The sequence below is a fragment of the Mastacembelus armatus genome, chromosome 4 (assembly GCF_900324485.2).
Source record: "Mastacembelus armatus chromosome 4, fMasArm1.2, whole genome shotgun sequence".
In the NCBI taxonomy this organism is placed as follows: domain Eukaryota; kingdom Metazoa; phylum Chordata; class Actinopteri; order Synbranchiformes; family Mastacembelidae; genus Mastacembelus; species Mastacembelus armatus.
Genome location: NC_046636.1, coordinates 21,724,676 through 21,739,565, shown reverse-complemented (window position 1 = coordinate 21,739,565; position 14,890 = coordinate 21,724,676). Strand labels below are relative to the sequence as shown.

The 14,890-nt window shown below is 41.7% G+C and overlaps 3 protein-coding genes across 4 annotated transcripts; 1 reads left to right on the top strand and 2 right to left on the bottom strand.

Annotated features, from left to right (window-relative positions):
• Positions 1–733: 733 nt before the first annotated feature.
• On the bottom strand, positions 734–8,953 carry vamp4 (vesicle-associated membrane protein 4). Of its 2 annotated transcripts, XM_026305449.1 has the most exons (9): positions 8,770–8,953; positions 7,955–8,100; positions 7,130–7,231; positions 5,715–5,761; positions 5,449–5,499; positions 4,293–4,393; positions 2,383–2,462; positions 2,181–2,232; positions 734–2,087 (listed from the first exon to the last, which is right to left on the bottom strand). In XM_026305449.1, exons 2-9 carry the CDS (start codon positions 7,955–7,957, stop codon positions 2,062–2,064), a joined length of 462 nt encoding a protein of 153 aa, XP_026161234.1. In that variant the 5' UTR covers positions 7,958–8,100; positions 8,770–8,953; the 3' UTR covers positions 734–2,061. The 2 variants fall into 2 exon arrangements, with proteins under 2 accessions (XP_026161234.1, XP_026161235.1); XM_026305450.1 differs by lacking the exon at positions 7,955–8,100.
• Positions 8,954–9,570: 617 nt separating this feature from the next.
• rangrf (RAN guanine nucleotide release factor) lies at positions 9,571–10,576 on the top strand. Its single transcript, XM_026305129.1, has one exon. It carries the CDS (start codon positions 9,691–9,693, stop codon positions 10,270–10,272), a length of 582 nt encoding a protein of 193 aa, XP_026160914.1. The 5' UTR covers positions 9,571–9,690; the 3' UTR covers positions 10,273–10,576.
• Positions 10,577–13,008: 2,432 nt separating this feature from the next.
• On the bottom strand, positions 13,009–14,848 carry itpa (inosine triphosphatase (nucleoside triphosphate pyrophosphatase)). Its single transcript, XM_026305158.1, has 8 exons — positions 14,752–14,848; positions 14,512–14,569; positions 14,368–14,432; positions 14,218–14,291; positions 14,088–14,119; positions 13,898–14,010; positions 13,598–13,674; positions 13,009–13,360 (listed from the first exon to the last, which is right to left on the bottom strand). Exons 1-8 carry the CDS (start codon positions 14,812–14,814, stop codon positions 13,225–13,227), a joined length of 618 nt encoding a protein of 205 aa, XP_026160943.1. The 5' UTR covers positions 14,815–14,848; the 3' UTR covers positions 13,009–13,224.
• Positions 14,849–14,890: the final 42 nt, after the last annotated feature.

Genomic DNA, 14,890 nt, shown 5'->3' with positions numbered 1-14,890 from the left:
ATGTGGATGGACAGAGTTCTGGCTGGAGGAAAACCTATAACCCCAGTTTGCAATAAAAGCAAGTGAATCGTGTCTGCCAACAATACACCTGCAAGACCTGAGAGGAGCTAATAATATTTTATAACCACTTAATCAACCAGGACTTTACTGTTTTTGATTTGACTCCGACTGAGCAGGATTCAGGGACCAACCAGCGGCACGCAGGCCTTTTCACCGCAAGCAAGAATATATGAAACCTCTGCCTCTTCAAAGCTGAAATATGGCCACCAGCCCCTGCTGTGTTCACCAGCTACGACCGTGAGCTGAAGCCATCTGCCATAGATCAGTGAAGGAAAAGTTCCCAATGGGCCAATGTAATTTCTACTCCAACACAAGGGTGGTTCAGTACTGGCTGAGCAAAGGGCAGAACGGTGTGGGTTTGCATGTGTTGCCCTGTAAAGACCACAGTGGCGTCTGTCAGAACAATCACGTTTCACAGGCTCCATTCCCTCCAACTTTAGTGCCACCTTGGGATTCCACACTGCCAGTAAAGCCACAGAGCAATAAAACCGTCGGTTAATGAAAGGAGATAAAAGAAAGCTCTGGCTCTCAGAGCACGAAGAGGGATGGCATTACGATTAGTCTTTCAGTTTTCATCTCCAGGCATCTCTCCTTCCATCAAGCCCTCATGTTTCAGTTTCTTATTGGACTTCAGATTTAGTCGTCCAGTTAATACCTGATAAATCAGGACAGCTGGCCTTTAAAATCACTTTATTTCAGAGCAGAAAGAGCATCAGTGTATCTTCCAATGCAATGCCAGAATATTGTACATCATTACAGAATCAGTATTTACAGCTAAAATAAATTACATTAAGAATAACAAAATGACGTTTCATGTATCAGACCTAATGACAACTGTTTCTTTCAAAGTTCAACTTTTAACTTCCAATTTAAAACTTAGATCACCTCTCTGAATAATTATGTAAACCGTCTGTTCAGTGGCGATGGAAATGTCAGCATTCATACGATGCATCAGACTGAACAGCAAGCGGAAATAAAACTTAAAAACATTGTAGAAAGGACAGAAGCAGTGTTAAAACCGAACAGAACCATCTGCAGAATGAGAGACAGTTTAACGTCACCAGCAGTAAAGTGGGACAGCCATGATCAAACCAGCCCAGAGATCAACACAACCGAGGAGAAAGGTGATGGGCCCAGAGTGCAGAGGGGTGAAGAGGAGACGTTCATAACCTGGATGTTTTAATTTGACATGGACCTGCTGTTCAATACCAGCTAAGATGATGCAGGTGGAAATGGAAATTTATAAAGTAGAACGACAGTGGAAAAAAGATGTTTTCTGAACAGATGGTGTTCCTTTCTAATCACCTTTCCAGTCATCTGTAGTGATGGGGGAACTGTACTGTACTTCGACTGTGTGGATGAACCTCAGATGTTCCTTCACCTTGAGTCAGACAGAGAAACGTACTCGAGTTCTTTAAAATGTCTTTGTCTTGCTTGTTTCAGATCAAAAGCACACACAAAGGAATCATGGGTAGACAACTGAGGCTGATTGAGTGGATGTTAGAGCATTGTTATATGAGAGTGCTGCAGCAGATTCAGACCAGTTATACATAGAGACAGTTGGCATGGATTCCCTGTTTTTACAGTATCTATCTATATGATGCAATACACAGGACCTGGAGTTTCCAAGTTGTCAAGGCAAAGCCAGGGCCCTACACATGATATGTATCATGAAATGAAGCACTCCTTCACAGTGACTAGAGGGCTCAGAGTCAGCGCTCTCTCTCAAGCTGCATTAAAATTCTTTTCCTCGCATTCCCTTTCTGTAGCTTAGTTTAAAGCCAGGGATCAAACCCAGCCTTAGTACTGATCTCTCAGCAGATTTCAGTGGAAATGCCAAGAAGATCTGTACTAAGGGCAAGTTGAGGCCAGATCCTTGAGGATACACAAGCTGACACTGTGGAGGATGTGTGAGGCTGGTGCCCTCTAGCTGGAGTAGAGGACTGTGTGCAGTGGACAGAGAGAAAGAGAGAGGATATCGGACGTGTCCTCATCGAGACACTAGCGATATCGCAGGATCACTGGAACTGAAAGAGAGAAAGAGAAAAAATATTTATTGTGAAGTGTGCCACATAGCGTAAATTTAACCAATGCTGGTTGGTGTTTAGTCTGATACTCACTGATGATAATGAGCAGGAGAGCAACCACCACCAACGCAATAATCATCTTCATCTGTAGAAGAAACAAGACACATTAAACACATTCTCCTTAATACAAACATCTCAGAACGCAATATAAAAACACACAACTCAAAATGAGCAACAGACACGGTTAAGGCATCACACACACTTTGGGACACAAACACACTAAAACACAACCCACCTTCATATCTCTCCACCACATCCTCCTGTGCAGCTGTTTGGCTCGGCTGCTGAAGGCAGAAGCGTTGTCCGATAGGCTCTCTGGAGCATCACATGAGTGTAGCGCAGAGGAGGACAACACGTGAGGAGAAAAATAAATTGGAGAAACAAAACATCTGTTTATCATAAACAATAAACTGGCTATTGTTTCACTTTGATGTTTGATATGGTGACCCAGACTGCCTGGCTCTGTGCTGTGCATGTGCAGCCGTAACGTGTTGAGAGTTATGCAAGTCTTACTGCTGCTGGTGAAATCACTCCCATGAACAGCTTTTTTCAAAAGTCCACTGTTAATGGCATGAAAAGCTGAATAACAAGTTTCCAAATTTATACACAGTGGAGGAAAAACAGACTTCCTCCAGCTTCCTCCCTTCTGTCCTCATCATCTCTCCAAACTGCTCACCCACTCCGCTCTGTCGTTCTGTGACTTGGATACTGTTCTTGATGTTTTGTTAACAGGAAGGCTGCAGCTCTCTAGCGTGCAGCGATTTCTTTGTCCAAGCCCCCGTCTCTTTTTAGAGTATTTGTATCCATCATGTGCCTGCAGTTTCCACATCCACGTGTCTGTTAACAACCTGCTACTACAAAGGGAGGCGCCCAGACGAGGCTTACGAGAAAATGCTTGTTAACTTTGTGGAATTTAGCAAGAGGATGCCTACAAATGGGTCAGAGAGTAATCTGCAGGTGTCAACACAGGGTATTAAACGACTCACATAAGGAGAACTATTAAGAACAACCCACACTGTAGAGGCAATAGTCCACATAAAATAAAGACTTGCCTGCAAACGCAGACACAAAAGCATGTTCCAGATGTGTGTCACTGTCTTAACTGGCTGGTGGGACATGAGAGAGAAGCAGTTATGTAACATCTGGGTAGATGTTATGATGAGGACTAATAGGCAGGAGGACAAGAAGAAGACCTGCACGTGTCTTGTTGAAAACCTCATATGTGCGGGAGGTTGTGTTATGGAGCAGACTCACGTGCTAGATACAAACGTGAGTTAGAGGTTGAGATATGCAGTGGGCACAACTCTAAACTTGGGCATATCATTCACTTTTAAAAGGTACTGAGTGTATTTATACACACACACACACACTACTATAAATTCAAAGTGTGTGTGACAAATATTTTTGCAAGGTTTAACGTAGAGCAGCAAAGACTAGCCACTTAATAGGTTGGTCATTTAGTCATTTACAAGCAAAAAGGCCAAACATTTGCTGTTCCTCCATCTCAGATGTCAAGTTTTATTATTTTCTTAGTAATTTATGTTATCAAATTGAATATCTTCAACATCGCCACGGGATATGGTAAATTCATTTCAGCGTTCCTTACAGTTTTATGTGATTACCTTAACAGACTGACAAAGAAGCTGTTTATTTTGTGCATCCACACAGCGAGAACACACCACTGCCTCTTTGGGCAGCTTTCCTGCAGGTTGTTTACAATTTCTTTAGTCATGCTTGAATTTGGAATCTTCTACTTACACAATGTTTCTATGTCTCATATGGTTTGAGGTTTGAGATCTAACCAGAGGTTTTTAATAATATTAAAGTCATGGTCATACCTAAAGTTTGCTTGATTTTAAAAGTATATTTACATTGGACTGTATAAAGACTGCAGACATTTTCCCATTAACATAAGTGCATTCCCAAAGTATTCCCATACACAGGATTCTAACAATCCTCAGAGCCATGTGCATAACATCTGTAAGCTACCTGTGGAAACAAAACATTGAAACAAAGTGATCAGGCTGATAAAAGCATTCCAGCCAGAGTTTGTGTTCACTTCATTTTTTCTTTCTAAATCAACAAAACACACATGCTTTGTACATGAGGACACACACAGGCTCTCGGTGTCCCCGTGTGACCCACCTGACTTGTCCTGCAGGTCATCGAGACGTTCGCCCCTCTCAATCACCTTGGAGATGTTCTCCTGCATCACGTCAATAACCTCATCAACCTGGGACTGCACCCTGAGGACACAAGTTGGTGTGAGGCACAGAATCATCCCCAGCAGGCGTGAATCATAAATGATAAAAAAGGGAGAGTTTGTTCAGGATGATCCTTTTGGTAACCCAGCACAACACAAAGCACCTGTTTTTCCACTAGTATCCTCCTCCCTGTAAATAGCCATGTCCAGTTGGCAAGCCATAAAAAAGCCTGTCAGACTGATTTTCAGCCTCACTCTGACCTGTCTGTCTGCAGCTGTGGAGTATCTGCAGAATTAAGTTCAAATCCTTGTTTTGTTAACGCTATTCATACTTTTATACCTGAGCATGGAACAAGCAGATCACACTACCCTTCAGTCATGGTTATGAAGTATTTCTCAGTAAGGCCAAAAGAAGCATAGATCAGCAGAGGACTGGCAAAGTAATAAAAAGCAGAGAGGCTCATAAGGAAAGTAAGAAACAAAGGATTTTGTAACAAATCATCACATCTTCCAGCACCGTGACTGCCTGACACAAAGGGTTGCTGGAAAGGACGACTTGGACTTCAGCTCGACTGCACGTTGCATGCAGCTGTATTAAAGACAGCCACAGCTAGAGTAGAACACACCACCAAGGGCTGGAGGACATAAACCATGAGTGGCCACCTACAATACATTGTGAGGACCTGGCCTCGGTCGGCTACAGACAAACAGAGGTGAACATTCTGAGCCCTGTGCCTGCAGCACTCCTGGAATCTGCACTGATGGCATCTAGTTTCATGTGCTCACAATGACAAACCATAAGGTACGAAGGGAGCATGGAGAAACAACTCCAGGTGCCAGACTGCCTCAACAATGATCCCTCCTGTTCTCTGACCAGAGGTTAATGTGGAAATATACTGCAGAGGGTCTAGTCGTCCTGGGAGGGTTACACAATAACTTGCACATGCTGGTTCTCTTATACAATCTGCAAACAACTAGAGCTTCTGGTAAACATGACGAGCCATGGTTACATAACACAAACACCAAAACTGGAGAGTGCTGGTAATACAGCTCTGACCTCTGGCTGTTATCTTCAATGAGCCATGTGTTAGTACTTACTGTTTGAGTTTGTCGTTCTGAGGCCCAAACCTGGGCCCTGAGGGCCCTCTCCTGGAAAACAGAAATCAGGGAAGCAAATTTAATGTAGTAATGTTCAGTACTAAAAACTTATTTTGCTGCTACTTTTCTGCTTTTGAGTTTATCATGATTTAAAAACCCATATCAGCATTATGGCTCGCAGCACATGGGGTACCCACAACTCTGCTTATTAGATGCAAATACATGGGATTTATTTTTGAACAGTCTATATTCTCACACTAACTTACAGGAAGAAGTCTTCTTCTTCATCAGAGTCCTCTTCCAATAGGTTCCTCTGCAAAAGAGAAAAAGGTCAGAGGTCAGATAAGCCTAAGCATCCTGTCGTGACCAACAACAATCTCCTAACCAAAGAAAATCTTATGAAAGAAGTTGCCACCCACTGAGACTGAGAGGATGGAGAAAATGCAATAGTAATGTCTTCACTACAGACAGAAAGCTTTTCTGCCCACACAATGCTGTGGTCAGTGCCATTACTGGGAATGGGAACCACCCAACTGATTTTCACAATACTCCATGTTTTTTGACAAGTTTGGTGGCATGATAACATCTTTGGGTTTTGGTGATGAAAACATCAATCTGACAGTTACAGTGTGTCACTGGTTCCTTGGTTGTGGACAAAGACACACATTTGAAAGGTCCAGAATAAAGTGTTAGAGAGGTCAAAAATGTTTCCAGATTGGGTGTAAAAGACCTCCAGCAGGGAAATGTTCAGTTTTGGGGCTCAATCAGAGTACATTCCTGGCACTCATGACTAGTGCAGCTCATACAGACAGATGAAAATACCTGCACTGACTCCTCCAAAGGCCGTACAGCTGCAGCATTACTCAATAGATATCTTTTCTGTCTTCAGAGCTATGGCTATAATTACAGTGTACTATGATGTGATGACTGAAAAATAAAGGTCTCTTGTCTCCACAGTTCCGCCTGCCAAGACCTCAATAAAATGTCTTTCTCTGCTGTGCTGAGACTCTTAAAGACGCAGCTCTGACAAGGACAAACCGCTTCGAAAATTGATTTGAACAGAAGAACTTACTCACACAAGAACACACAGATGTTCGTGGGATCTTAAGGTAGATTATCCCACAAAAACATTGTCGTGCTCCCAGCCATGTCTGAACCACTGATGGCTTTAAGGAGGCAGAAAGCACCCTGTGCAAAATGCTTTTCATAGAGAATTTCAGCACCTCTCACAAGAAGCGAATTGGACCTGGAGGAGAGTATGACTCAAATATTTAGAGTTGGATTTTTTGCAAGAAGCATCTGGTGACATCTCTGTTAATAGGTCTACACTTGCATGGTGCATGGTTACATGAAGAGTGGTACCCGTGGCAGGACACAGAGATGTTTTGTGGACTCATGACACTGAAGCTGAATTGATGGGGAAGAACACTACATATGGTGTAAAAAGGACACTGCCCACCAACATTTAAATATCATTTCAACAGATGGGAGCATCATGATTTAGGGCTCGTTTGCTGCCTCTGGGAACAACAACGATCCCCAGCCTGTGTTTTCCAATCCTGTTTATTTCTAAGCCTGTTCACTACATGTTCCATTTTACTTCTCCATTTAAACTCAGCTTTCTGACAGTGATAAGCAAAATCCCTCTAAAACATCACCTCCCCCTCCAGCTGTATCTCACCCTCTCACTGCGAATGGATCCTGTAACCTCGTCATCGTTGAGGTGTCGTTTAAACTTGGGGGGCATGTTGTCTTCAGGCTGCTCCTCCCGATCTGGCTCCCTCTGTAGGACATGAAAAGACGATGAACATAAGTTTTGCCGGGGCACTGTCGAGGAGCTTGAGCATAGACAAGACACACATTATAATGGTCCCGTCACCCCTCTTAATATTGGTAGGTAGATGCAGGTGAGTTGCATCAAGAATGAAAGACAAAGTTTCTCAGCAGAGTGAGACTCATAACTATAATAATATTGACACACTTTGTAATGATAGCATAAATGAAACTGGTCATGCTCAAGAAATCCTAGGACTCCAGTACCAACATTTCTTGTTTAACAGGCTGACTGATTCCTTTTTTTTTCTTTCCACGTGGCAAAGTTAGGAAAGAGGTTTTAGCATTATGCCAGCTGTTTTATAACTTGTCAGGGAATAAAAACAGAGACATCCTATCAAGAGATCCTATACTTAATACTTCTGGTGAGTAGTCAGTAAATCTCACTAACTATGAAAGGAAATGCCATCATTGATATATGGGCGAATGAGATTGAAAAACCAACAGCATTGCGTGTGGAAAACATGCTGTTTTTCCAATTATGCCGCCTTGAGTCTGGGTCAGCTGGGGGTTAAATGTTCCAAACAGTATCACAAAGCACAGCAAAGCCTCAATGAAGTGTCTCTGTGACACTGAACTAACAACATGTTATCCGCAGGCCCTACCTACGACACAGTACTTTAACTTATACGCACACATTTCACTTCTCAAAACCCAACCACACAACTTATACCATTGAATCCAGTTCAGTTAGACACTGGCTTTCTCAGCAGAGTCCTTTTCTGGGCCTGCAGTCAGAAAAGGGCCTTTCAGTGGCCGGGAGAAAAGAGGAGGTTTCCAGTAAACAGAAGAGATGAGACGCAGTGGACAGGGCTCTATCTGAAGCAGCACAGAGACACAGAAAAAGAAAGAGAAGTCTAACATGTTGGCTTCACAGAAGAAAAGCTTGAGAAAACCAGGGTATTTTCAGAAAGACTATTTAAAGGTGCAATCCCTAAACGCCACATCCTCATTTGGATTCATCAGTTCATTTATAGCATAGACATTAAAATGACCGACAGTGAGCAGAAGAAATGAAGAAATCCTGTAATGAGAGGACTGTAATGACCAAGATGCGTTTAGGGACTGAAACTTTAATCAAGTGCTAAGAGAAGAAAGAAATATGTTAGTGTATATTGTACAGACTGAGGGAAACAAGGTGATGCTCTCAGTAAGTCTAGCACTGTTTTTTTCTATGGCGTTAAGGTCGAAATGAGGACTTGTTAGAGGAGAAAGTGGTGTAAATGAAAGAGAAATCCCTGGAGAACAGGTGCAACTACACCACAGATTTAGCTGGAGAAGCTGTTTGTTAGCCTAAATTCAAACAAATCATATACCAAACAATATTGTTGTCTACTACACATAAACCATTACACTACTACACCCCAACAATTGACGTCAAATGGACACATGTATACGCTAGTAGCTAATTTAGCTGATTCAGACACTGATGATTTTAGCTAACCTACTAACCTGAGCTAAGCTAAAGATGCTAACGTGGTTAGCTACCTGTGGTTTGCTCGACGCCGACGGACACACACGCACAGTCTCCGATATTAATGAGGGGTTTTTGCGGTTTTAAGCGTTTTTACGGATTTGTGTGATTCATTTCAGTCGCTGTCCGGACGATGAGACGGGATTATCATTATGGATGCTAGCTGGTTCCTCCGTCTGAATCAGCTGACCGGGAAGTGAACACAAACAGCTGGAGGAGAGAGAGAGAGAGAGATGTTTGCCAGCGACGGGATATTTACACAATCGCCTTTCTTCAAATATCACATTTCCTCGTAGAAATATAAAACTTCAATAAGTATAAATAAATAAATACATATGAACTTAATTCCTTTATGTTTGTCAGCATTTTTTGAGTATTTTAATGTCGTTCTACTTTTTGCTTCTACCACTTTATGACAGGAGATTGTGTAATTTTTGTTCCAAATAAATAATTTGGCAGCTGTAGTTACTGTCAATGGTGATTTTACAGATAAAATATGATCTATTTATAAAATATGGATAATTATTATAAATTCAATACCGAACCGTGTATATAGTAAAGCTTCATATCAGATAAGAGTATTATAATTTGTGTTAATCTAATTTTACTTTATTATTTTATTTTTACTTAACCTTAGAATAAAGCGTTTTTATGCTGTTGAACATAGTTTTTCTCAAATTAGATTTTAGCAGACTGCTTCCCCCACTGCCTGTTTTAGGGTGTAGCCTGTGTCTGCCTCACCCATAGGTGGCAGCAGTGCGCTTGAGCAGTGCGTTTAGAGTGGCTGAAATTGGAAGGGAAGAAGAAGAAGAAGCTCAACTTTACCGGAAGAAGTTACACGACAAGTGCAACGTTTGTATCACGCTGTGTTTGGATATTTGTTATTAGTTTTAAGCAGGTGGGGCCTGTAGGTGTCGGTGTGTCTTCACGCAGAGATGCAGAGTGCGGGAGGCAGTGCGGGGCAGGCTCGTCCTCTGTTTGGGGGAGCGCTGTCCGCTGTTGTCCCGCAGGGCGCCACGGACATCAGTGACCTGAGGGAGATCCCGGACAACCAGGAGGTGTTTGCCCATGCGCACACCGACCAGAGCCTCATAGTGGAGCTGGTGGAGTACCAGGCTCAGGTGGCAGACCAGGATGCTGCCAGGTACCACTTTGAAGATATCGCAAGTAGTAACAAAGCTTTAGAGCACGGTGCTTCTGGAGGTACCAGTGTCGTGGCCCTGCCCAGGTCTCAGCTGTCCCTCTCGGAGTGCAGCTCGGCCTGGATGCTGACTGGCACGCAGTGTGTGTCCAAGTTCAACGAAGAGGCGAGGAATACAGTGGTTCTTCACCTGGGTTTGTTCCGCCTGCCACAGTTCTCTACAGATGTCCTGGTCACTTTCAATGACCCACAGATCGTCAGCCCCGAGAGCAGCAGTGCCACAGCTGTGGGGCCGCACAGTGACCGATGGACGGTTCAGGACTTCCAGCGCTTGTTGCAGACTCTGACTCTGCATAACCCTGGCTTGTTTGGATAGATTAACTGCTGCCAACCTCACCAGATTACATTTAGGTTTTCTCTATAACACAGACATTAAAACATTGGAGACCATGGAGCCACATGAGAATCTGGCTTGGAGCATGCTGTGGGGCTCTACCCAAGGTTTTTGGAAGCTACAGGTGTTCCTTAGGGAAGCAATTGTTCCTCTGCCCTGAAAAGAGAAATACATATTTTGCCCTGCATTTGTTAGTTTTATCCTGGCAGATAAAGTGAACTGAAAAACAAGGATCATATTATGTGAACATAGTTTTGCCATAATAAATGTTTTTGGAAGAAAAAGAGTATTGTGTTGCCTGATTAAGTTTTATTTGTTGGCTTGTTCAAAAAGTCATGATATGAAATCAGTATGATCACAGTAATGTTATTTTTAAGGCCATTCTGTTTTATGTGAAGGTATGCACCTGAAAGAAATATTAGATTTGAGACAAATAACAAATGTCAAAACTTCAAATTTTCCACTTCTGTTCCACATTTCCTTTTCCCCAGCCTGCTCCTGCTCACTACTCACTCGCACTAACCCTATCCTTAATTATGTTTAAAGGCTTTCACACACAGATACAAATAGCTAATAGGGTAGAGCCTTGCCTGTGTCTGTAATGCACAACGTTTTTACTCACTAAAAAAATCACTTACACCCAACTTGTGCTATATGTGTTAGGTTAAATGTTTGTGTCATTTACTGCAGTGGCCACGTGGTGGAATAGTACATTAGCCAGAACCATAAACAACCTTAAAAAGGATTTATTCATGGATGGATTTAGTGAAATAAAAGTATTACGCAACGGACAGGCATTAATTGTTGCTTTGAAATTAAAACCAAACGTTTGAGATCTGGAAGGCTGAAGTCACTTTAGAAACATTTTTCTCAGTTACATGGGCTGTTATTCGAAGAAAACATCTGCAGATTATAACTTGAGGGTGCTGTTAAATAAAACCCATCACTGTGGGGGAATTCAGTAAGTAAGTCTTCCATAATAAATAAGAGGAAATACATTCTGTCCCCCCAAAGCCACATCAAACCCTCCTGATCCTCTGGTGCAACCATGACAGATCTCATAAAGTCAGGCCTCCCTTCCTCTCAGTGATCACAGCAAATTTTTCATCAACCACAACATCCACAGTTTCACAGCGGCAAAGCTGCTTTGGACAAACTCACTGTTGTTGCTTCTGTTTGTAATAAAGTCTGATAACATCCTGTTTATTAGGCCAGATGAGGGTTTGGCAAAAGACATTTGACTTGCAGGTCATGCCAGGGGGACTGTTTTCCTACCATTAGAGACTTAAAGCTTTTTCAAGGTTCTGGAAACACTTTTTTATGAGTAGCTCCTGGGTTACTTTTAGTGCGGTGATGCCAAAGCGTTTGGGTCATAATACTTGTAATATGAACATGTATATGCAGAGTGGTGAACAGTTTAATGAACAAAGGACTGTGTCTTTTTATATTGCTTCATTTTGAGTAGAAAAAAAAGCCAGTGGGCAGCAGAGACATTAGAAATGATTCACTATTTAATGATGAACAAAAGCTGAAAGGCACTTAAAGTTTCAGATTATGTTATCAAATGTGCAGTTTATTCCAATATGAATTTTGATTTAAACTTAAGTATCTGAGGTTTCTTGACCTAAAGCCAAACTCCATATGTGGAGTTCATGCATTCAATATGTAATTGAATGGAACCAGTGTTTTTGTAACAAGTATTACATAAATTTTACTTGTACTTTTCTGGGATTGGGAAAACCACAGCAGTATTAAGCCATCCTAAAGGAGAGAAAGACATTAGAAAAATAATGGTGAAAGGGCCAATAAAACAACTACATATATTTTTTCTTTAATCAACTCCTACACTGACATTATACATCTTGAACCTTTTAAATTCTCAAAATGCATACAGGCAGTGCCTGTGGGGGCCCCACTGAATGCTACAACACTGACAGCAACTGTGTTGACCTTGAGTCGCACGGGGGAAAGGGTGGATGCCTTTATAGCAATGTTTCTGACTTGTAGTAATAACCTCGAATCATTTCATGACCCAGCTTTTTCTCAAGAGGGATCACTTTTACTGAGTATTATTAACAGAAACCAGGTGCAAACATTTTTTGTAGATGATTTAAATAAATAAGGAAAGCATACAAACTTCTATTGAACCTGTATTGAATGAAGTAAATATTTAGTAAAACAGTAAATGGCGTGAGTGGGACCACCATTCAACCGTTACATTGTTTGTACTGGTCTTAGTCACGGGATACATGAATTTGTGCATGTGTGACATAATCAGTTCATCTGGGAGGCATCAGTCACAGGTGTATGCATAGTTCCTGCTCAGAGACTTCCAGCTCCAGGGTCATTTATTACCCAGACTTCCCTGTTATCACTGCTGTGTTTATACTGAAAACCCCCTCCATCCTTCAGAGACCCTCTCCTCCCACATCCACTGCTTCCCTCGCCAATTCCAGGAGCCATTCTCAGACACAGAGATGTCTGCTGCTCTCATCAGGACCCTACACATCTCTTTTTTATACTGAAGGTTCTTCTCAAAGTCTATATTTGCCAGTCCTTAGTGTCGGGTACTCTGGTTTTCTTTGAATATTGGCTAAGGAACAAAGAAACAAGACTTGCAAAAATGTCAGGTATCGTTCCATACTATCTTGAAGTTTTTTTTAATGCTCAAATCTAATAAGTTCTAGTTATAAAAAGAGAGAATAGTCCATTCAGTACAACAGAGACAGTGTGGACTTGCTTACAAATTCACACAGGTTTATTTAAAACATAAGGAAACATTATGAAGCACCTTTTCCTCTGCAGTTTCTACAAGTAAACAATGTGTCCATTAATCTGTTATTGACTATATACTGACTTAACAATAAAAAGAACATCTTGACAACTTTGTCAAATCTAATGGCTTGAGGTTCAATACAGAACTAAAATGACGCATTAATCGTCCTCCTTCCTCTTCTTGCTCTGTGGTGATGGGACACTGTTGGTTTGAGAGAAGTGCTCAGACATGGCAGCCAGTGCTCGGTAGCGGTGAGAGATTGAATTCTTCACTTCCTTTGGCAGTTCAGCATAGCTGCAGATGAAAGAGAAGTCATTGACAATGAGTGTAGATATGTTTTTATTCCTCGCATAAATGTGAAATAATAATTTACCTACAGGTGAACAGCATAAGGTAAAAGTAATATGACAATACTGTGTTTTGGTGAAATTGTTGGACTGCAATTCATTTCTTAAGCATGCAGACCATGTGTGAACCTTTGGCTCCCCCTTGTGGTAATAATGTGAATTTTCAAGCACAGTCCTTCCTTACGTTTTGTCATATCCTTCTGGCTGGAAACATGGATCCCATCCAAAATCTCGAGGTCCCCGGGGTTCCACAATGCACCCCTAATAACACCAAGAAGAAGGAAAAGATAAACTTATTGCCATTTTGACCATGAAACATGAAAAGAACAAAACACAGTACTCTGGTCTCAATATAATAATACTGAATAACATAAGAACTACCCAATAATAAATACCTATGAAACATATAAATAGTTAGTCAGAAGAAGGAATGAATAGAAAAGACAACACACAAACACAGAGACAGCAAGAGAGAGACTCTGACCTCTGTTTTCCCTCTGAAGAGATGTACAGGTTCATCCTTGCCAGCACAAAAAGCAAAAGTGCACAGAGCCCACGCTGATTTATCTTCAAACCCAGCAAGGAGCTTATACAAGCCTACGACAAAATATTTAATAAGATTAGACATGATGGACAGAATATCTCAGAAGTGCTTCAGTCATTACCATACTTACCCTCTGGCTTGAGTTTGTCCAGAAACCATTTTCTACAAAAAAAAAAAAAAAAAGTAGTTGTAATTATTACTGTTCATTACCTGTATTAACAATAAAATGGTTCAATGGGTGAAAGAGTTATTATACTAACATGTAAGGACCGGGCAAGCCCCCCAAAGCTGTGAAACACAGGCAGGTGTCCTCTACTATGACTGGCCCATCAATCTGAGGATGAGAAACAATCATTCATCAGATATGCATATACAGAATATCCACCTGTTTGACAGTATAGTTTCTGTACCTGCCGAGCAGCCTCTTTACACTTGTGTATGGAAATCTCATCTGGTTCTCCCTGGTACTCTGGTACTGGATGAAGAAATAGTTAAATAAGGACTGGTTACATTAAAAACATATATTATAGTGGTGAGTTCTCTTTGATACTTACAGTCAATCTTTTTTGACACTAGTTTGTAGGGAAATTTGTCTCCCAGGATCTGAATGACCTGGTGTATATAAAAACAGTGAAAAGAATCAATCTGAATCTAATCTTGACTGTCTATACTGAGCATAGTCTAGAAAACCTAAAGTCAAACAATGCACAAGTATCCTGCCTGTAAATGCTTAGACATAAAACCACGACAGTCAGCGTACAACCTGTCACAGGGGAGAAATGTTGGTCTCTTACCTCTTCAAGTTTCTTCACGTTTCCAGTCACGAAGACCACAGATCTCCCTGCTGGGACTGCCATGATGATGGGCACGACAGCCGGGAGACCGAGCACTTCCGCCTCAGCCGCGGCCAATGAGATCAGCTCTGAGCACCTC

Excerpts from the sequence above, each read along its gene's own strand:
- vamp4 (XM_026305449.1), bottom strand. Across the intron at positions 5,500-5,714 it reads GAAGAAGAAGACTTCTTCCT|GAGAGGGCCCTCAGGGCCCA; the intron begins GTAAGTTAGTGT and ends TCTGTTTTCCAG. Across the intron at positions 2,463-4,292 it reads TGACCTGCAGGACAAGTCAG|AGAGCCTATCGGACAACGCT; the intron begins GTGGGTCACACG and ends GTGATGCTCCAG.
- rangrf (XM_026305129.1), top strand. The coding sequence starts at position 9,691 with ATGCAGAGTGCGGGAGGCAGTGCGGGGCAGGCTCGTCCTCTGTTTGGG.
- itpa (XM_026305158.1), bottom strand. The coding sequence starts at position 14,814 with ATGGCAGTCCCAGCAGGGAGATCTGTGGTCTTCGTGACTGGAAACGTG. Across the intron at positions 14,433-14,511 it reads AGTGTCAAAAAAGATTGACT|TACCAGAGTACCAGGGAGAA; the intron begins GTAAGTATCAAA and ends TTCTTCATCCAG. Across the intron at positions 14,011-14,087 it reads GGACAAACTCAAGCCAGAGG|GCTTGTATAAGCTCCTTGCT; the intron begins GTAAGTATGGTA and ends ATTTTGTCGTAG.